The sequence below is a fragment of the Mus musculus genome, chromosome 4 (genome assembly GCF_000001635.26).
Source record: "Mus musculus strain C57BL/6J chromosome 4, GRCm38.p6 C57BL/6J".
Taxonomy (NCBI): Eukaryota; Metazoa; Chordata; class Mammalia; order Rodentia; family Muridae; genus Mus; species Mus musculus.
The window spans coordinates 135,332,761-135,353,946 of record NC_000070.6 but is presented as its reverse complement, the minus strand read 5'-3'; the positions used below and the strand labels follow the sequence as shown (position 1 = coordinate 135,353,946).

Here is a 21,186-nt window from a genome sequence, read left to right as displayed (position 1 = left end):
CTCCTAGGGCAGACATGCCCACTTCCCGACTTTTCCATGAAAAAGCATTAGAGGTGCGCGTGTCTGTGAAAGATGGAATGTTACAAAGTGGCCCCAGAGAAACTTTTCTGGAGAGAAAGCGCTTGGTGAGCACATTAAAGGGCCGGTTTTGGCCCTCTTCCACTTCCTGCCCTTCGGCGTGGTTTCGCAGCAGAAGCACAGAAAGGTATCCAATGGACACCTCAAGAACAAGCCAGATGCGACGCACATCCGGCGAACACGCGGGCTTCATACGAGCTGACGCTGCAGGCTCAACCCCGCCGGCAACCTCCCAAAACCCACTCCTAGCTCAACTTTCACAATGACAACAACTGGCGTATCGGGCCGCCCCTAAGCAAGCATTCTCTTTTATGACTACCCATGCACCCCAGGACTGAGGCTTCCCCCCCGCCCCCCATCTCCCTTCAACTCCCCACATCCTCCCACTACGGATCAAAGGAAGGATCAACTCAAGTCGCGCGAACACCGCTGATCATGCGCCACAAAAAAAAAAAAAAAAAAAAGATCGGTAGGGTTGGGCGACCCAAAGATTCTCCCTCCTCTTTCCATTGGTTCCAGTCGCCCAGCTCGCCTCCCCTCCTAGCGAAAGGCTGCCGCCCTGGTGCGCTTGCGCATGCGCGTCGTTCTCGTGGCGCACTGAGCAGGCGCAGCCGCAGGCCCGCCGGAGCGGGGCGGGTGTAGCGGCGCGCGCAGCCTCCCGGCGCTGGGCTCCCTTCTGCCGGTCCCGCCCTCCGTCGCGGCGGCGCGGTGCACGCTGGGATAGGGAGCGATCTCCGAGCGAGGCGGCAAGATGGACGCGGGATTCTTCCGCGTAAGTCCGAGCGCGGGGATCCGGGGAGAGGCGAGAGGCTTGTTTGTAAGACCCGAGGGGGAGGCGCTCAAAATCCCGGACAGGACGGCCCGCGGAGGAAGGCCTTAGAGACCCCGAGGGGGTTCGTGGGCAGCGTCCCCCGGCCTCGGCGTTGCGGCCGAGACCGGTGCGCCCCTGCGCAGTCTCCTCCTCCGGGATCGTCCCCCCCTACGCGGCGGTGGCGGTGGCCGGAAAATGGCGGCGGGAATGGGCTGGAGCCGAACCTCACCGGCCGCCTGGCGAGGCCCTGTAGGCCGGGCGCCGCGCCGGCCGCCCGGGCTCGGGGCCTAGCGGAGCCTCAAGGAGGAAGTCTTTAGGGGGAGGCCGGTGGGAAGCCCGGGGCGGCTGCGGGGTACCGGTTGTATGGTTTGGGGCTCCGTCCTGAGAGGTGTTTGAGGAAAGGGGCCTTATTATTTTTTTTTTTTAGTGGCAGCTTTGGAGAAAATGGGTGCCCCCCCCCCAAACCCCGACGTACAGCGTCCACCCTCTGGGTCTTAAGCTTTCCCGGCGGCGCAGGGTCAGAGTTCGTGAGCGCTCCCGCCCAATTTGATAGCTCTTCGGGGAGGGGAGCTTAGATAATTTGTAGTTGGAACATTTGAATCGGAGGCTTTTGGAGTGAACGGTGTGTGCGAGGGTGGAGACAGATTACGGTTGTGACTCCGTCGCGCTTCCCGCTCTTCGCTAGCACCCTTTCCCAGCGGCCCATGTCCAGGCAGGGGACGTTACCTTGGAGGTGGTACATAGATCCCACACAGTAAGGCAGTTTATTAGGTCCACTTTGGAAGGAAAGTAGCTACAGGTCGAGATCTAGATGTATGGGAACGTACACTTGTGGGATTAAAAGTAGCAACAAACCCTTTAGGAATCGCTGATTCTTGTAATGCAGAGTAGAACCTTGTAAGACAGCTTGGTAAAAATCCAGATACCAGCTCTCTGTCATACCACTGCTTAGAGTTTTGCATTCTCTGAATCAAGCATATAGTTTACAGTTTGTGTGCATTTTTAAAGAAAAAATTGGAAGGCGGGGGAAGGAGGAGGGAGATAATAAAGGTGCTTCTTGTATGTGGTTCATGAGAGCTTGCCTAGTATGAACAAGACACTGGGGTCTATCTCCAGCACCTCAGATACTTGCACTACAAACTAGGCACTTAACCTTTGTAGTCAGTACTCATTTCTTATGGCACCGAAGTTAACACTTAAAAACAGTCGAAGGTTTCTTTCACTTGTCAATTGTCTCTTTTTCTCCCCCCACCCCCTTCAGTTTTTGTTTTGCCTTTTCAGGAAGTGGTTTATGTGTGTAGCCTTGGCCATCCTGGAACTCTGTAGTCTGTAGGCCAGGCTAGCCTTGAACTCAGAGATCTGTGTGCCTCTGCCTCCCGAATGCTGGGGTTGAATGAAGACTTGCACCCTGGCCAGGCTTGTCAGTTATTTCTAGTGGAAAGGAGATTGAAGAACTAAAACAAAGCGATATGTCAATTTTCAGGCGAAGATGTCCTTTGAAAAGGACAGGATCTGGAAAATAACCCACTTTTTAAAATATTCTTTTTACACTTACTTAAATGAAGTAGTTTTGTTTTCCCTGGGTTGGGTCTTTTGGGGGCAGGGGCAGTTGAAGTGTTTTGAAACTGGGTTCTCTAACCCAAACTGGCCTTGGACCTAGAGAGTCCTGCCTTGACTTCTCAGTACTAGAATTTCAGACATATGCTACACACTGACAAAGTGGGGGATTTATGTTCTGAGTTAGAAAAACTTACTAGGCAGTGGCGCACACCTTAAATCGCAACACTCTGGGAGGGAGGGGAGGCAGAGGCAGGCAGATCTCTGAGTTTGAGGCCAGCCTGGTCTACAGAGTGAGGCTACATAGAACCCTGTCTCAAAAAAATTTAAAAAGGGGAGAATGGGGGTGGGGAGGTAATTTTAGATCAGTTACCTAGTACAACCTGATTCTGAGTAGAATTCGATTTAAGAATTGGTGATAGTAAGCCGGGCGTGGTGGTGCATGAAAAACCAAAAAAAAAAAAAAAAGAATTGGTGATAGCATTCTCTCTCTCTCTCTCTCTCTCTCTCTCTCTCTCTCTCTCTCTCTCTCTCTCTCTTTCTCTCTCTCTCTTTCTTTCTTTCTTTCTTTCTTTCTTTCTGAAGAGGTGGTTGATAAGATCAAAAGCAGACCAGGACAGCTTTTGAACTTTTTTTTTTAATATTTATTTTATGTATATGAGTACATTGTAGCTGTACAGATGGTTGTGAGCCTTCGTGTGGTTGTTGGGAATTGAATTTTAGGACCTCACTCACTCGGGCCCAAAGATTTATTTATTATTATTAATAAGTACACTGTTGCTGTGTTCAGACACAGCAGAAGAGGGCGTCAGATCTCATTGCGGGTGATTGTGGGCCACCATGTGGTTGCTGGGATTTGAACTCAGGACCTCTTACCAGCCTGGCTTTGAATTTTATTTTATTTTATTTGAAACAGGGTTTCTCTATGTAGCCCTTGGCTGTCTTGGAACTCACTCGGTAGACCAGGCTGGCCTCAAACTCAGAAATTAGCCTGCCTCTGCCTCCCAAGTGCTGGGATTAAAGGCATGCGCCACCACTCCTGGCTGGCTTTGAACTCTTTAGAGATGGCCTATCTCTAAAGGTATATGCCACCACTCTTGGCCCAAAACTTTTTTTCTTTTTCTTTAAAACCTTTTTGGTTTTGCAGTACTAGGGCCCATGCACCATGCACCAGGCTCTGCACTCAGTCACAGCCTTTCTGGATCTCTTTCCGGTGACTAGGTTTGACCTTTCCACTGATATCCAGTGCTTATGCCGTGTAATGATCAGATGACGGTGGTTGGCATACCTTATCACCTCAGACATCCATCTCTATTTTTTGCTTCATTGCCATTAATTTGACGTAAAGAAAACATTCTCAGAGATTAGGTTGTGTGTTCTCAAGAAATATGGTAGCAGAACTGGCACACTTTTACAGGGTTGTTGTTGTTTTGTATTGTTGGTTGTTTTTGTTTTCCTTCTCAAAACTTAGTTTTGAGACAGGGTCTCACTCTGAAGCTCTAGCTGTTGACTGGTCTGGCCTGCAACTCATGGAGACCCTCCTGCCTCTGCCTCCTGAGTGCGGGCATTAGAGGTTTTGGACACCATACCCAACCCAAAACTTTTTGCTGCTGATACAGTCCTGGGGATCTCACCCGTGTGTTGTGCATGTTAGCTGAGTGCTCTTGTCCCTCTGCTATTCTCAGGCCAAACAAATGTTTTCAAGGGAATGGAGCTAGTCCGAAAACTAATCTGTAGATTTCAAGTCAGAGCCAGTTACTTCCAGGTTTAATTGAGCCAGGAGGAAGGATGAAATGAACAAAAACTGTGATGTGGTGCTGTTCTGATGAGTCCTTTGGTGAAGTTTTGTTCTCATTTACTTAAGAACTGTTGTTTGTTCCTCCAGATAGGGTTTTGTTGTAGTCCAGGCTGGCCTAGAATTTGCAAGTTTGTCTTTTTTGTTGTTTTTGTTAAGATTTTTTTTAGTATTATATGTAAGTACACTATAGCTGTCTTCAGACACACCAGAAGAAAGTGTCAGATCTCATTACATATGGTTGAGAGCCACCATGTAGTTGCTGAGATTTGAACTCAGGTCCTTCAGAAGAGCAGTCAGTGCTCTTAACTTCTGAGCCATCTCTCCAGCCCTGCAAGAACCCCTAATTCTTTCTTCTTGTCTTAAATTTTAGAGTTACGAGAGTATACCTTCTCGCCTGGCTTTAAATTCATTAATTCACATTTTCTCTCTTCTTTCTTTCTCTGCTCCTCTCCTCTCCATCTCCCCCTTTCTCTCCACCCCTTCACCCTCCCCCATCCATTTTCCTTTCTGAGACAGAATTAGAGGCCTGAACTCGGTATGTGGTTTAAGATACCTTGTCTTCCTTAAATGCCCATATTATTGGATTATATTTGTGCACCACATTTTTTGGTTCTTGGCATTCACCCCCTCTAACACACTGGGTTTCCCGTGTCTCTCTCAAGCTGTGGAGCCAAAAATGACCTTGAACTTCTAACCTTTCAAATCCCTAGGACTCAGATTACAAGTACCACTATACCTGGCTTATAGGACTCAGATCATAAGTACCGCAATACCTGGTTTATGTAGTACTAGAATTAAACCAAGGGCTTCCTTTTTTTTCCCACCCCACCCCCCTCCAGACAAGGTTTCTCTGTGTAGCCCTGGCTATCCTGGAACTCACTCTGTAGACCAGGCTGGCCTCGAACTCAGAAATCCTCCTGCCTCTGCCTCCCGAGTGCTGGGATTAAAGGCTGCGCCACCACGCCCGGCTAAGCCCAGGGCTTCCTGCATGCTGGGTGAACTCTGCCACTGAGCTGTATCCCTATCCTCCAGCGTCTGTCCTTTGGTAGTGACTGGGACTTGGTGTGTCTGCCAGGCCACACTGGGACTTGCTGCAGTCTTCATGCTTCTGCTCATCGTGTTCTTAAAGTTGTGACCAGCGGAACAGAACAGTCTCACTGTGCTGCATTTAGGAGAGGATGAGAACTTGAAATGTACCCGCTTTCTCATTTAAACACCCGCAAAGAAAGTATATGTCTCAAAGTTAACATTGTGGAGAGGGTATCTTGCTCTGACTATTGTATTTTTTTTTTTAAGATTTGTTTATTTATTTATTAATTATATCTAAGTACACTGTAGCTGTCCTCAGACACTCCAGAAGAGGGAGTCAGATCTCTTTATGGATGGTTGTGAGCCACCATGTGGTTGCTGGGATTTGAACTCCTGACCTTCGGAAGAACAGTCGGGTGCTCTTACCCACTGAGCCATTTCACCAGCCCGACTATTGTATTATATTTGACTTAAGAATGTATGTTTTTTTTTTTTAAGATTTATTTATTTATTATATGTAAGTACACTGTAGTTGTCTTCAGACACTCCAGAAGAGGGCGTCAGATCTTGTTACAGATGGTTGTGAGCCACCATGTGGTTGCTGGGATTTGAACTCCGGACCTTCGGAAGAGCAGTCGGGTGCTCTTACCTACTGAGCCATCTCACCAGCCCCCAGAATGTATGTTTTTTAATATTAAAATATAGACACTGTGTCAACTACATTTAGAAAAGAATGTACATTTTCTATCCGAATATTAGTTACTGTGTTTCTACTCAATTATTTTGACTGTAAAAGTTGTTGCAACCTTTGTTTGCTATTAAAGAATTTTACTTTGGGTTCTGGATTTATGGCTCAGACATAATGTAGGCAAAACATAAACAATTTCAGAAAACTAGAAAGCATTGTCCTGTGGTAAAAGGAGCAAAGAAAGAAGTGGGGACAGAGACACACACCCTAAAGGCGAAGGGATTGGGCTATGTTAGTGGCACAGGCCTGCAATCCCAGCAGTGCCAAGCCAGAGGGTCTGTGAGCTGGGGGCCATCCTGGTCTATTCCAGGTCAGCCAGTGCTGCACAGAGAGGTCACTGTGTGTAAGAGCTGGCAAGGGGGCAAATGTGACTAAAATAAATAAAATGGACAGTTCTTTTAATCAACAGTATGGTGATTTAGGCTGCCACTTGGGAAACTGAGACAGGAAGATTGTTTGAGAGCTAGCCTGGGCTAATGGATGAAACTAAGTTTTTTGTTGTGATTTTATTTTTCTTAGAAAAGGCTGGCAAAATGGCTCAATGGGAAAAGGCACCTGCTGCCAAACCTGATGGGCTGAATCCCATCCCTGGGCCTCACGTGCTGGAAGGAGAGCACTCACTCTCCAGAGTTGTCCTCTGACCCCTTCAGATGTGCATTGGTTTTTAACTGAAGCAGAAGTTTCATCTTGTATTCTTAGGCCATGTGTTTGCTTCCTGCAGGGAACAAGTGCGGAGCAGGATAATCGGTTCAGCAACAAACAGAAGAAACTCCTCAAGCAGCTGAAATTTGCAGAATGCTTAGAAAAAAAGGTATTCTGGGTGGGACTCTTGCAGTTGCTGCATTTTAAGGGTTGAGAGATGAACTGTTACATTTGTGCAGAAAAAAAAAGTTTACAATTTGCCACCCTTTAGCCACCACATATACAGTACAACCAAAGAATGAGCATGTTAGATAAACTTTAGTTAAACTTTTTTAAATGTGCATAAGCTAAAGGAATCATTTAGACAACCTAACTCAAGCTCTTACTGCAGTGAACTTGTACTTACTGGTTTGCATGTTTCACCAGGTGGACATGAGCAAAGTAAATTTGGAGGTTATAAAGCCTTGGATAACCAAAAGAGTAACTGAGATCCTTGGATTCGAAGATGATGTTGTCATTGAGTTTATATTCAACCAGCTGGAAGTGAAGGTATGACATGCAGATGGCTCTTACTTCTGAGTATGTGACATGATTTGTGAATCTGTGGAAACTCAGGTTTTCTGTGGAATACAAATGTAGAAGGGTTACTGTACAATGTTTGTTGTGAGAAGAATTCACTTTGTAAAACAGCTGTTAAGGCTGGAGGTCTAGTGAAGGTGCATAGTTTTGAAAGCTACACAGGTGAAAAAATCAAACTTACTGTTTGTAATTTTGCTGTTACATGTTAAGTTACTTTGACAGCAATTTTCTAATGATAATGTGATTTATGATTTAAAAGGCCTGAACCAAAATGGAAGTTATTCCTTGCGTCTGAAGTATAGCACCATCACCTTATTAGGTCACAGCAGAGTGAGTGTCCCAATGTCGCTCTGACCCAACTCCCTTGATGACGCAGTGTGTGTTTGGAGGTGAGTTGTGTAAAGTGGCCGAACATCAACAACAACAACAACACAAACAAGAGCAATTGGTAAAGCTGTGTACTGCTCTTTAAAGTAGCATTTTGAGGTGGACATTTATTTGAAGCATGAGGGGCGATCTGATTTGACTGGATGTTGCTTTTAAAAGAACTGAAGACTTTAGTTGTAGTTACAAGTCAGTTGCTTACCAGTTAGAATTAAGGCACAGGATTTTATTTACATTGTAGTTAGAAGTTCAGGCAGATGGATTGGCAGTCCTATAAAAGCCAGTTAACATAATTGTTTCTATCTTCCAATATGAAATAATACAAGATGATATAACTGTTTACAATTATTTCTGTTGTAACATAGTTTGCTATTTTGTCATGGTACCCAAAGGACAGTAAAGCCGTACCATAAAACCTTTTGGTAACTGTACTGACGTGAGTTTACTTTTACATTACTCCTGTTCCCAAGAGTTCATGCTTGAATTTTGACAGAACAGTTATCATTCCAAACGATAAGGTATTTCATTTTTAAAACAATGTGGTAATTATTTTGCTTTGAATGTTTTTTAAGACTTAATTTTAAGAAAGGACCTTATGTTTAAGTATATTTATTTATTTCCTTTAGAGACCAGAAACATGGGAGGATGTTTTTTAAATGCTTAATTTACTATTTTATTAGAGAAATGCTTTACTGACTTGAATTTTAGTGAACTTTAAAACCTAAATACCTGGTAGTATTCCCCTGTAGTGAGCATGAGATTAAAGTGTAGAGCTTTTTAAACAATCTTTTCTTTTTTTGTGGTTGTGTACTCATTATTGCTTGTTCGTCTTTTGCAATTTAGATAAATGATATAACATTAAACTCAAGGTGGTTGAGTTGCAGTAGGGAGTCGGAAGCAAGCCAAGGGAACATCTTTCTCTACAGGGGACTTGGCGATTCCAAACCCCCAAGGTTCCAAGAAGACACTGAAGACACCTGGAATCTGTACTTGCTTTGTGCTATTGAGCTGTGCTTGTTATACGGACCTTGTTGCTTGACCAACAGAATCTAGTGTTTAAAAACCCAAATTACTTGTAGAAATCTTGACTCTTAGTTTTGTGGACAGTTGAGCATCTGTGGCATTGTTAGTAACAGGTTGTCATGTGCAGTAGTCAGGCTTTTAGCTTAGTCTTCAGATGTTACAGAGTGCATGCTTAACTCGTTAGTTCTTGTAACTGAGCACTAGATATTAGATAGTTTATAGAAAGTTACCTGTAGTGTAAAGAGAAGTGTTTATGTACGTTTTCAAGTTTTGGTTGGGGCAAGTTTTCCAGCCAAGCAAAAACTGTTAGTAAATGCAAGAATTTATAGATGTTCCATGATTGTTTTTAGAGTTGATAAATGCATAAGCCCACTAACAGCCATACAGTCTAAATACTTAGGAAATCCACAAAGGCTGCTCTAATGCTTTTGGTTCAGTGAGGGAGAATTGGATTATCTAGAAATTACATTACCAAGATGCAACTAGGGAAAACTATTTTTACAGTAGTAGAGCATATATATGTACCTAAGCCCCTTATGGTAGACTTAAATACTAATTTAAATGAATTTCAGATAGGTTGGCTAGTTTCGAAGTAACCTGTTTTTCTTCCTGTCATGTCTTTTTGCAGAACCCAGATTCCAAAATGATGCAAATCAACCTGACTGGGTTTTTGAATGGGAAGAATGCTAGAGAATTCATGGGAGAGCTGTGGCCCCTGCTGTTGAGTGCACAAGAAAATATCGCCGGAATCCCTTCTGCTTTCCTAGAGTTGAAGAAGGAAGAGATAAAGCAGAGACAAGTAATGCTTTTTGTATTGACTTGAGATGTCATACACGGTCGGATGGTTACCCTGAGGGCTTTGTCTCTTTGAGCTACTGTAGCCTCTGATCCGGCTAGGCTAGTTTGCTGGATGTGTCTGCCCACTGAGTTGTGGCTTACCACATTTGAAATTAGAGTGGCGTATTCCCAGAGGCAGTGACAATTGGACAGAGTGCTTTGTTTTTGTTTTTCTCAGTTCTTAAAGTATAAGTGCATTTACCTTAAAAGGGAGTCTAAATAAAGTATCTAAAAAGTGTGTGCAACTTCTCGCACAGGTAGTAATTATAAAGTCCCAAGAGAGTGACTATATAAATGATAAGTGAAATGATATAAATGGTATAAGTTTACATTAATGATAAAGGATAAATGAAAGAGTGTTGTAAGAGTGAACTTGAGAACATGGAACACCTTGCAGCCAGTCACGCCTGTGAAATGGCAGTTGGAGCACCCGTGTCAGTACCTTAATGGATGCTCTTAGTGCTCAACTCTGTGCTTGCAGATTGAACAAGAAAAATTGGCGTCTCTGAAAAAACAAGATGAAGATAAAGATAAGAGGGATAAGGAAGAAAAGGAAAGCAGCAGAGAGAAGAGGGAGCGGTCTCGCAGCCCAAGAAGGTACGGCAGAGCAGCTAGAGATGTGGTGGTGTGTAAGGTGCCTGGGGTCCTTAGGGGTGCTCTGGTCCAAGTTCCCTAGCTAGAAGACCTGGGGAGCACCACTGGAGAGCTGCTGTTTGCTTCTGGGCTAAAGAGAGCTTTTCTGTTGCTAGCCTTTTGGCACGTGTTTTTATATTCAGGAGATTAAGGCAGTGGGGGTGTAGGGGTGGCTTCTTAAGCCTCTGTTCAAAAAAAAAAAAAGACAAAGCCAGATCATTTGACCAAAATGATCACCTCTAATTTAGGTGAGTTACTCATTCTTAAGTAGAAATTTGGATTTCATATTGCTTTGCTTAAGTAAGACATTGGAATTTTTGTTGTTACTGTATTCTGATTATTTCCAGTCCCTTGTATTGCAGAGCTGCTCATTAGCGTTCATGTACTTACCTAATTCCATGTTCTGCTTTTCTTAGATGGTTGTACTGAGCCCAAACTTCAAATCATTTATTTGTTTTCTTCTTTCTTCCAATGAGACTATTGTTAGGTTCACATTTTTAAATCCTCGGTTCAGCTTCTGCTATATTTGTGGTGAAAGGTGAGAATTCCATTAGGCTTTTCATTTTTAGGACTTTAAAAAATAAATCTGTGGGGATTTGTAATGAAAAGAGGAGGTAATATTTTTGTTGTTTGTGCTGAGTTGGAAAACCTAGAGAAGCAGTGCCTCTAAAGGCTGAGTGTGCCCCGCCATGCTGGGCAGCTTTACTACAAGTTTTAAAAAATAATCAATACTTTTGAATTAGGTGCACTTCAGCTTAAAAAGAAAGAGGGGCCCCCACCAATAAAAAATTGGCATTTCTCTTTTCTTGTGAAGAACATACTACTTGCATTGCACTATCTATCCATTTTCTGCATCTTCGGGCTCTGCCTGGTCATCTCTGATACGAGCTACTTGTACTTAGTCCCTGTATATTGGTAGGGTTGATTGACTGTTGAGAAAGTGGTTGCTTTAAGCACTTTGATCTCAGGCCCTGGTCTTTGAATGATCGCCGGGATAGTTGAGAACCATGCCTCCAGCCTAACTCCGTGCCTCCCCTTCTAACTGGTCCTTGAGGCTGTCACCTCTGTTTGCTTGTCCTTCTAGTTCTCTCTGGCCTTTTCCTTCTCAAGTAGATGAAATGGATATCTTGTTTCCATGTGAAACTTCTCAGATACAGATCACAGTGGGTAACTTACAAGATTAATCCTTGATTTTCCCGTTGTCTACTCTAAACCACATTAGTAAAAAATCTGAAAAAATTGCTTTCATCCTAGACGCAAATCCAGATCTCCTTCCCCTAGAAGACGATCTTCCCCTGTCAGGAGAGAGAGAAAGCGCAGTCACTCTCGATCTCCCCGTCACAGAACCAAGAGCCGGAGCCCTTCCCCTGCCCCAGAAAAGAAGGAGAAATCTCCAGAGCTCCCAGAGCCATCCGTGAGGATGAAGGACTCCTCAGTACAGGAGGCCACCTCTACAAGGCACGTTCCTAACTGTCACCTACTCCTTAGGCTGGTCGTACCCACTGCCAGTGTTCATTGCTAACGTCAAAGCAAAGGACATGTTTTCCTTTCAGATAGCTTCTCTTTAAGTTTTTATTATAAAGTTAGTGTTGGAAATGAAGCTGAGATTATGTGTGTGTGTGTGAGAGTGTGTGAGTGTGTGTGAGTGTGTATAAAATAAGGAAAATGCCCCAGAGATGACCACCTGTCTGCCATATCGTTTCAAAACTTTTTATTGATCACAATTATTGATTTTCCTACCTGCTTGCCACAATATATTGTGGATAAATTCCTCTTTTGTTTTTCGTTTTCTTTTTGTAAGAGGGGGATATAGCCCAGAGCTTTGCGCACTCTTTGTCACTGACTTATATCCTATATAACATCTTTACCCCCAAACATAAAGAGATTTATTCACTTCTGTTAACTGGGGTACAAAATAGACCAAATAAAAGCTACTCCCTCCTTTGGGGGAACCCTTTATTTTATTTATTTTTTTAAGATTTATTTATATGAGTCTGCTGTAGCTGTCTTCAGACACACCAGATGAGGGCATTGGATCCCATCACAGATGATTGTGAGCCACCATATGGTTGCTGGGAACTGAACTCAGGACCTCTGGAAGAGCAACCGCTGAGCCATCTCTCCAGCCCCAGGGGAACCTTTTGTGTCCTGTGGACAGGTTCATCTTGAGTGTGATGCATCTGCTACATCTCACGTTTCATAGCTCGCAAGGCCACATAGCATGCAGGCCACAACACTGCAGCCTCTGCAGTTGTGTGCACTACTCACAAATTACCCATTTGTGGTGACTACAAACTGCTGTCCACAGATTGCTCAGCCAGTAGTCAAGCAGGCGCGGAGATCCTATTTCACCTGAACTTTGTGCCTGTGGGCATTTGATCGTGTTCACCTCTTTCCCCTCAGGCACCCGGGGATCAGAGTTTCTGGACTCATGCAGTTGACAGTGACACAGTTCTTGTCCCACACGTGAAAATGAGATGTTAATTCTTAGTTGCTCAGTGAATTCTGATGTGTATCTGTATTTTGAAACCAAGGGGTATTTGCAGGTTTTGAAAACTTTTTTTTTTTAAATATGGTGATCTACATCTGTTATTACTTTGTAATTTGTTAGTAGTGAGGGCCAGGTCACATTGTTAAGAGTATGGCTTTATGAACTCGGCTCTTTTTAAATTTCCAGTGTGGGGTTCGAGCTTGTACCATAAATACTACTACTAAAGACAGCCAATATTGTTGAATTGGCTTAGAATTCTGAGGAGAGTTGGAGGGAAAAAAACAAAATGCTATTTTCACAGTGACATCTTGAAAGCTCCCAAGCCTGAGCCTGTACCAGAGCCCAAAGAACCGTCTCCAGAAAAAAATTCCAAAAAGGAAAAGGAAAAGACTCGACCAAGATCTCGGTCACGATCCAAATCTCGGTCTCGGACCCGATCTCGATCACCTTCTCATACTAGACCAAGACGGAGACATAGATCCCGATCAAGGTGCGTTGTTGCCCTGGGAATAGTGCACATTTGAATCGTATATGCTGATTTTTGAGGTAGCATTGTAAACAGTGTCAAAGTTAGAGAAAACATTAAGAATGAAGTCCACTTTGTGATGTACCATCAAAATCTAAATGAATGGAAGTGGTCATGGTGGTGGAATTAGTGTCAAGAAGTTTTTTGTTTTTAGTTTATTTGGGGCCTAATTCTGTTTCTTACGGCAGATCATACTCTCCTAGAAGGCGGCCAAGCCCAAGACGACGACCATCTCCCCGAAGAAGAACTCCACCAAGACGGATGCCTCCTCCACCAAGGCACCGGAGGAGTAGGTCTCCAGGGAGACGGTGAGGCTCTCTTAGTGTCAGGTGCCTGGAACTTCGGGTAGTCCTTGGTATAATTTCAGGGGGGAAATTTTTTGTCTGTTGGATGACAGAAATTATACTAGGGAATATCTTCGAAGTAGCCTGATCTGATGCATTCCTCACGTCCAATAGTTTAGCTGTGAGAATCATCCAATGTTGAGAAAGAAACAAAGTCACTGGTCTTCTAGATCTTGTATGTTAGCCTTCTAAGATCTCACTCAAATTCTTCTGTGGATAAGAACTAGCAGTGTACCTCAGTTGGTAAGATGCTTGCTGCGAGTGCATAACTCCCTGCCCTGGGTCTTTTTCCCGAACTTACAGACTTTAAGGATGGTGTTTCATACCTGTGATTTCAGCACACTGGAGGTAGAGGGAAAGGCCCTGAAGTTCATCTGCTTCATAGACTCTGTGTTACACACACACACACACACACACACACACACGAAGAAACTGACTACTTTTCAGTGTGTTCAGTGTGTTTTTATGTGTATAAGTGTTTTGTCTGTTTGTGCATCACATGTGTTGAGTGCCCCCAGAAGACAAGAGAGTGTTAGATGCCCAGGAACTGGAGCTAAGAGCTGGTTGTGAGCTGCCATGTGTGTGCTGCACAGGAAGAAGCTCCTCTTACCCCTGAGCCATCCTTCCCCCAGCTGCCTCCCTCCCATCCAGCCTTTAAGTTATACTGCTTTTCAAAGGCAGTGGCTACAGGGTTAATGAGGGTTATTTTACCAGTTTTTTAAAAACTCTATCTCCAGTAGTTCCCAAGTTTTAAGAACTTAGCTTATTTTGCACGTGTATTCACGTGCAAGCACTTGCACTGGCTTGTACACAGTGTCTGTTCTCCTCTTCCTTTGGGTGGCTCTGAGAGATTGAGCTTGAGTTCCAGGCTTGCAGAGCAAGGACCTTTACAGTGTCTTCCTTTTTTCTAAAAAGATGTATTTTGAATTATGTGTAGGTGTGTGTCTGCACGTGGATACTGGCTATGTTCATGTGAGTGCAGGTGCTGTAGAGGACTCCAGATAGATCTCTTGGACCTGGAGTGATGCACACTTGTAAGCCACCTGCTGGTGCTGGGAGCCAGTGTCTTCTAGAGAGCCACTGATGCTCTAACTGCTAAGCTATATCTCTGCCACACTTTGTAATAAAGCTTTTTGTAACAGTTCAAACAGAGGAAACAAAAGGATAAAGTTCCCATAGTTGTATTCCTAGATAAAGCCACTGCTAGTGAGTGGCACAAGAAGATAGACCTTACTTTAGCCGAAGGAGAGGTCTGGTGCATGGGAACAGAGGGTTTTATTGGTATGTTGTCTGGGCTTGCTTCTCAACTCCGCTTTGGACAGAACTTTGATGACTATTTTTCCTTGTTGCTGCTGGCTTAAGCACAAGGCATCACTGGGCCTGAGCGTGTGCAGTGCACTCTTAGCCCTGGGAAAAGCTGTTGAGTTAATGTTCTTTACAGACAACCACACCAACTAGAAAATGGGAAAACATCCAGTAAGCTCCTCGAGTTATATCTTTGCAGGTAGGACTTTTAGACCCGTACTTTAATAACAGCAACAGCAGCAAATACCATTCTTCTTTGGGATTGTTGTCAAGGGATCGATGTTTAAGTGTGTAAAGTTGCTGTTGCAGCTGGTGGACAGGACAGACATCCAGCACTGGTGGAATTCCAGGCATCACACTTTTCAGATTGATCCTTCTGCTTCGGGAAGAAGTGATGCCCGTGCTCCCTTAGGGAGAGAGAGAGAGACCGATTTCTTCTATTGGACTTTGGCAAACAGCATGTCTCAGTAGTACGCACGTAGCAATGTAGCAGGCACGGTATTTTGCAGATTGTGTAAGATTCCCTTTCAGCCAGTTTTTAATCTCACACTTAAGGTAGGGTTTCTTTTTTTCAGGTTCTCAGGAATTCTTCTGCCAAAGGTGAATTCTGCAGGTACACGTAATTGCAACAGAACTTAACCACAGATTTTGCTGCAGAATTCGAGAGGCCCCTACTTCTAAGTTTATGTAGCTAAATGAATTTCAAATCTTGCACATATTTTTTAGTGAAACTTAAAAGCTGCTTGACGTCACTCTAAATGAGCAGTACTCTCTCACCCTCACTGTTGTGCAAACTCCATGACCCCAGTATTACTCTTCAGGAAGAAGATGCTTGGCTACTGGATTATAGCAGTCACAGCGCAAACACAATCAGGAGTTATGTGGATTTACTCTCAGAAATAGCTGTTTCCTGTCCTAGGTTATGGTTTTGTTTCCAATCTTTTTGAAGTAATTTATGTACTTAGCTACATAAACTCAAAAGTTGGACTAAAAGAAATAGCTGTGTTTCTGTGCATATTGTACATACTGTGATGTCACTCTTGAGAGGGATGCGGATGGTGAAGTGAGTGCTTTATTCCACAGAAGGAGGCGTTCTTCCGCATCCCTGTCTGGAAGTAGCTCGTCGTCCTCTTCATCTCGTTCCCGGTCACCACCAAAGAAACCTCCCAAGAGGACATCCAGCCCTCCTCGGAAAACGCGTAGGTTATCACCTTCAGCAAGTCCTCCACGGCGAAGACACCGGCCGTCATCTCCAGCAACTCCGCCACCCAAAACTCGCCATTCCCCAACTCCCCAGCAGTCAAACCGTACAAGAAAAAGTCGTGTTTCTGTGTCTCCAGGAAGAACCTCCGGTAAAGGTACAAACAAAAGGCGCTTTGTTCCCTTTGGCATCTGGGTGAACCCAGTCGTCCCTCCCCTCCTTCAGAAGCAGCTGGGCGGTACTTTCTATATGGCACAGAGTTGGCTTGTCCTGCCTTCTGTTCTCAGGCCTTGCCTGAAATGGGATGATAATGTGGTTTGTTTTCTTGGTGGCACAGATCACTGGCTCGAGGCTGTTTGAGTTGGGGCAGTGACCTGAAGCTTGTGTTCTTGCTGTAAAGGCTCACTGCTTTCCACCCTCCCTCCTCAGACCTCTCCGTAAGGCTTTTTGCTTGATATCTTATTTGCAGACTTTGTCTTCTGTTGTTATTTTTGGTCACAATTATGCTCTCAAGGGAAGGACATGGTGTCCCTTAAAGGTTGATTTGTTTTATTTATTGATTGGTTCATGGATTTAGGTTCTAGGATGATGTCCCTACTCTGTTGAGTAGATTGGTTTCTGAGGAATTGGAGGCCTGTGATTGTGCCAGCAAAGTAGAGTGTTAGCCTGTGAGAAAACGGGTTCACTGGGGTTTGCTTTAGCACTAAGCACACATGAAGAAAAAGGATATGTTCCATTTCTGTGGTGTCTTTGGTAGCAGGGCTGGAGAAAGAGGGGCAGCCTGAAAGGTGAGTGGGGAGGCTGGGGTGCGAGGATTTTAGAGAGTGATGCTCTGAGCCCATTGACTGACCAAGTGCCTGGGTAACAAGGGAGCACCAGGAGGCCTAGCCAAGCTATGTGTTCTAAACCTGTGACACTGAGGGATAGCTGTGGTGGGAACAGAACCTGCCACAAATGGCAAAGTACAAATCATTGGATTTTAACCTCAAGTGCATTCAGTAACCAAATGTGTGAGGTTTAAGACAGCTCGTTTTTAGCCTGCGTTGTATAAACTTTGTATAAAGATGAGCACATTTCAGCCTCTCTGAGTCCCTCACCCTGAGTGAGTGTCTTAATCTAATGCTCACTGTTCCAGCTTACTTGTCTTTCCCTGTGGACTTTACAAGGGTTTAGAGCTAGAAAGCTTTTTGGAGTTCTCACAATTATTTTAGAGAAATACATTTTTCATTTAGATTATATTACCTAGGCAGAAGGAGTTAACTGTTGAATAGGCCACAGTTGGAACTTTTAGTTACCTTTTTATTCATCTGCACAGGTGCCAGGCTCCTGCTCTGACACACACCTTGTACACATGTGTACAAGATAGATAGATAACTGCATTCCAGAGACGGCCGTTGTGGGGAACAGAGACCTGTTGTGTATTCTTGTGCACTTGGGGACCACTGCTTTAGCCAGACAGTTGAACTGTGGGCAGTTTATAGTCTGTTTTATGTCCATTGAAGCTTAAGATTGGTTTGAGCTATGTGGAAATGACCTTAGTGTTGAAATTTGAGAGTTAGAAAAGACCTTACCAGTTGTCAGGTTCTTTGGTTGAGTGACTTAGTCAAGGTTAGTTAGTTAAAGAGTTTAAAGCGTCCCTTCCCAGTTACACAGTGAGACTTGCCAAATTGCTACCTCCGACGACTAGGGAGGAAGGTGAAGGGTGGAATGAAGAAGTTCTTTGGCTTCTCTACTAGGTACTGTGATCAGAAATGCTATGTTGGAGTCTCTGGATACATAGGATTGTGGTACTGCTGTGATGTAATAGAGTTCCTGGTTGTGTTTCCTATATATACCAGTTGTTAATTGGCCATCTTAGGATCTATTGTTGATAATGTGCTAATGATCTAAGAGTAAGGAAAGAAAAGAGGGGGAATTTGGAAGTCAGTCATTGAGTACAGTTTACAGACCCGTCTGAGGGGCCTTGGAGGGACTTGAATTGCTCCTGATCTGGGCGCTGCATGGACTTGTCCTGAGTCGAGTGTCCTGCTACAGCCTGTCCTTTTAAGTCAGCGGGGTTGTGCTCTGTGGGTGCATCATGTATTCTCCTATTTCTGGTTATATAGTAACTTAACTTCACAGGTTATCTTTTGGGCAATCTGAGGTTAATAATTAATAGGACTCTTGAAGTGCTTTAAAGTTCCGGTTTTAGAATTGGTCTCTTGAATTTCCAACGAGGACAATTTGTTCTTTGAATTATTAAAAACGCTATTAACATAACAGTAAGTAAAGGGAAAAAATGTCATTTAGAAAAATAAAGAAACAGATGTTACTTACTATAATGCTTTTTCTTGAGTGGAAGGATAAAGTGTATGCTATAATAGTGTCAAAGACTTAATGAGACACTAAGTCACGGTGACCCTCCCATGTGTTTATTCACTCTGTTTAACAGAATACATAATGTTGGCTCCATGTGATGGCACGCCTCACCCCTAGCCCCTGAACAGTTTCTCTGTAGCCCTGGCTGTGTTGGGACTCTGTTGTGGATTAGGCTGGTTTTAGAGATCCCTCTGCCTCTGCATCCTAAGTCCTGGGATTATAAAGTTGTGCTCCACCACTGCCCAGCTAAGGGTGTAGTTCTTTTTTTTTTTTTTTTTGAGACAGGGTTTCTCTGTGTAGCCCTGGCTGTCCTGGAACTCACTCTGTAGACCAGGCTGGCCTCGAACTCAGAAATCCGCCTGCCTCTGCCTCCCAAGTGCTGGGATTAAAGGCCTGTGCCACCACGCCTGGCAAGGGTGTAGTTCTTAATTCCAGTATTACATAGCCAGTTTGAGGCCAGATCTTCTCTCAAGATAAATAAAAGCGATGTTGTAGTTTAGTTATTTTATTTATTCTGTAGATATACACCAATTATCTTGTAGGGATAACCACTTCATTTTCTTCTTAAAATCAAGCCACTTTGGGCCTCTTAGATTGTGTGTGTGCACGTGAGCCTTTTGTTTGTTTGGTTTTGATTTTAGTTCTATAAAAGTCTTTTTATGTAATCGAGACAGGCAGTCCTGTTTTAGCCTCCTATGTGTTGGGATTTTTTTTTTTGGTTTTTTTTTGGTTTTTCGAGACAGGGTGTCTCTGTGTAGCCCTGGCTGTCCTGGAACTCACTTTGTAGACCAGGCTGGCCTTGAACTCAGAAATCCGCCTACCTCTGCTTCCCCAGTGCTGGGATTAAAGGCGTACGCCACCACGCCCGGCTTTGTGTTGGGATTTTTAAAATGACTTGTGTTCAGTGGTAGGCATATACACGCTGTGCAGGTGTGTATAGGCCAGAAGAGGACTCACCTCGAGCTGAAGTTGCAGGTGGCTCTATGAGCTCCTCAGGCAGGTGCTGCAAACCAAATTAAATCCTCTGTCAGAGCAGCAGTGCTCGTGACCACTGAGTCACTCCAGCCCCTTACTTTATGATCTCTGGGACTTCAGGTGTTAGGCATTCTCTGCCCAGTTCAGTAGTTTGTCCAGGTAACTTCAGCAGATGGAGTCATTAACTGCAAGAATGAGCTCAGGGATGCAGGGCTTGCTGTGAGGTTATGCAGTAGGTTCCTCAGTGCTAGATCCAGTTCTTGGGGATCATCGTGGTAGTCTATGATAGAATTTATAGTATGAAATAATAATAACTGTTTTCTAATCAAATAGTTTATCAAAGTTTACTAGTCATATAAAACAAGAGTCTCAAGGATTGTTTCTTAGATGGGGCCTTTTTTTTTTTTTTTAAGATTTAGTTATCTGTATGCGTACACTATACAAATGGCTGTGAACCTTCATGTGGTTCTTGGGAATTGAATTTTAGGTTGCCTGCTCACTCCCACCCATAGATTTATTGTTATACATAAGTACACTGTAGCTGTCTTCAGACACACTAGAAGAGGGCATCAGATCCCATTACAGATGGTTGTGAGCCACCATGTGGTTGCTGGGATTTGAATTCAGGATCTTTGGAAGAGCAGTCAGTGCTCTTAACTGCTAAGCCATCTCGCAAGCCCTAGATGGGCCTTTTCAAATGTCTTTTGAAGTTGATCCATGTTAAAAGTAATGATTATATTTTTATATACTTGATTTTGATTGTATTCAAAGTTTATTTTATGCTAATGAGGGTTTGTCTGCATCTCTGTGAGAGCACCGAGTGTGTGCCTGATGTCCACAGTTGAGAAGGCCCCAGATCCCCTGGAAGCAGAGTTAAAGGTAATTGTAAGCGGCTGTGTGGGAGCTAGGAACCGAACCCAGGTCCTCTGCAAATGTAGCACATGCTCTCGACCATGACTGAAGCATCTGGACAGCCCCGTGGGTGCTCCTGAGGAGACATAGTTGTGAGATTCTCAGTCTGTTCGGGTGTCTCTGTTTCTCAATGTGCTGATGCAATTTTAGTTTAAGCTTCCAAAGAACACTTGTAAAATGGAGTATAAGAAGACTTGGGCCGGGCGGTGGTGGCACACGCCTTTAATCCTGGCACTTTGGAGGCAGAGGCAGGCAGATTTCTGAGTTCAAGGCCAGCCTGGTCTACAAAGTGAGTTCCAGGACAGCCAGGGCTACACAGAGACACCCTGTCTCGAAGAAAAAAAAAAAAAAAGAAGACAACGCTCGGCCAGGCAGTATGGCGCACGTCTTTAATCCCAGCACTTGGGAGGCAGAGGTGGGCAGATTTCTGAGTTTGAGGACAGCCAGGACTACACAGAAAAACAAAAACAAAACAAAAGAGTGAATAGACTCTTGTTTTAGCAACAGTGTTTAATAGTGTACTCATTTGGGTTTGGTGGTTCATAGTGTAATCCTGTTCTCTGGAGTTTGAGGCAGAAGGATCACTGTGAACTTGAGGTCAGGTGGGATAGGTAGTGAGACCTGACTCAAAACAAAACCCCAAGTATATATGTCACAGGAAGTTTTCAAAAGGCATACTATAATTTTCCAGTTAATATTGGGGTCGTTGGGTGATTGATTCTGGTTTAGATAACGGTTTTCCTTTGCCTCCCATGGGAGCTGAAATCCAGGGTCTGGCTGTCTTCAGCTACCCAGGCACTTGGAGGTGCAGCCGTAGCCACTTTCTCTCAGTCTTTACACTTGTTTAAATCTCCTGGGTATGGCGAAGGAGCCTTTGGCATATTGTTTAAATAGTCAAATATTCTTTTCCAGACCAAGTACCTCCTGTGTGGAATTATTATTATTAGTTTTTTGA

At 44.0% G+C, this 21,186-nt stretch overlaps 1 protein-coding gene across 30 annotated transcripts in view; it reads left to right on the top strand.

Annotated features, from left to right (window-relative positions):
- Positions 1-669: 669 nt before the first annotated feature.
- Srrm1 (serine/arginine repetitive matrix 1) overlaps positions 670-21,186 on the top strand; it is a 32,794-nt gene continuing 12,277 nt past the window's right edge. For 6 of the 30 annotated variants that reach the window (NM_001369068.1, NM_001369067.1, NM_001369071.1 and 3 more), the window contains exons 1-9: positions 801-850; positions 6,743-6,832; positions 7,090-7,212; positions 9,278-9,448; positions 9,968-10,083; positions 11,374-11,577; positions 12,912-13,100; positions 13,325-13,444; positions 15,869-16,143. In NM_001369068.1, coding sequence (NP_001355997.1) covers positions 830-850; positions 6,743-6,832; positions 7,090-7,212; positions 9,278-9,448; positions 9,968-10,083; positions 11,374-11,577; positions 12,912-13,100; positions 13,325-13,444; positions 15,869-16,143 — 1,309 coding nt within the window. In that variant the 5' untranslated portion in view covers positions 801-829. Of the gene's footprint in view, positions 851-6,742; positions 6,833-7,089; positions 7,213-7,501; positions 9,449-9,967; positions 10,084-11,373; positions 11,578-12,909; positions 13,101-13,324; positions 13,445-15,360; positions 15,399-15,868; positions 16,144-21,186 lie in introns of those variants that run through there. The other 24 variants (XM_030253657.1, XM_030253669.1, XM_030253659.1 and 21 more) reach the window with 16 other exon arrangements.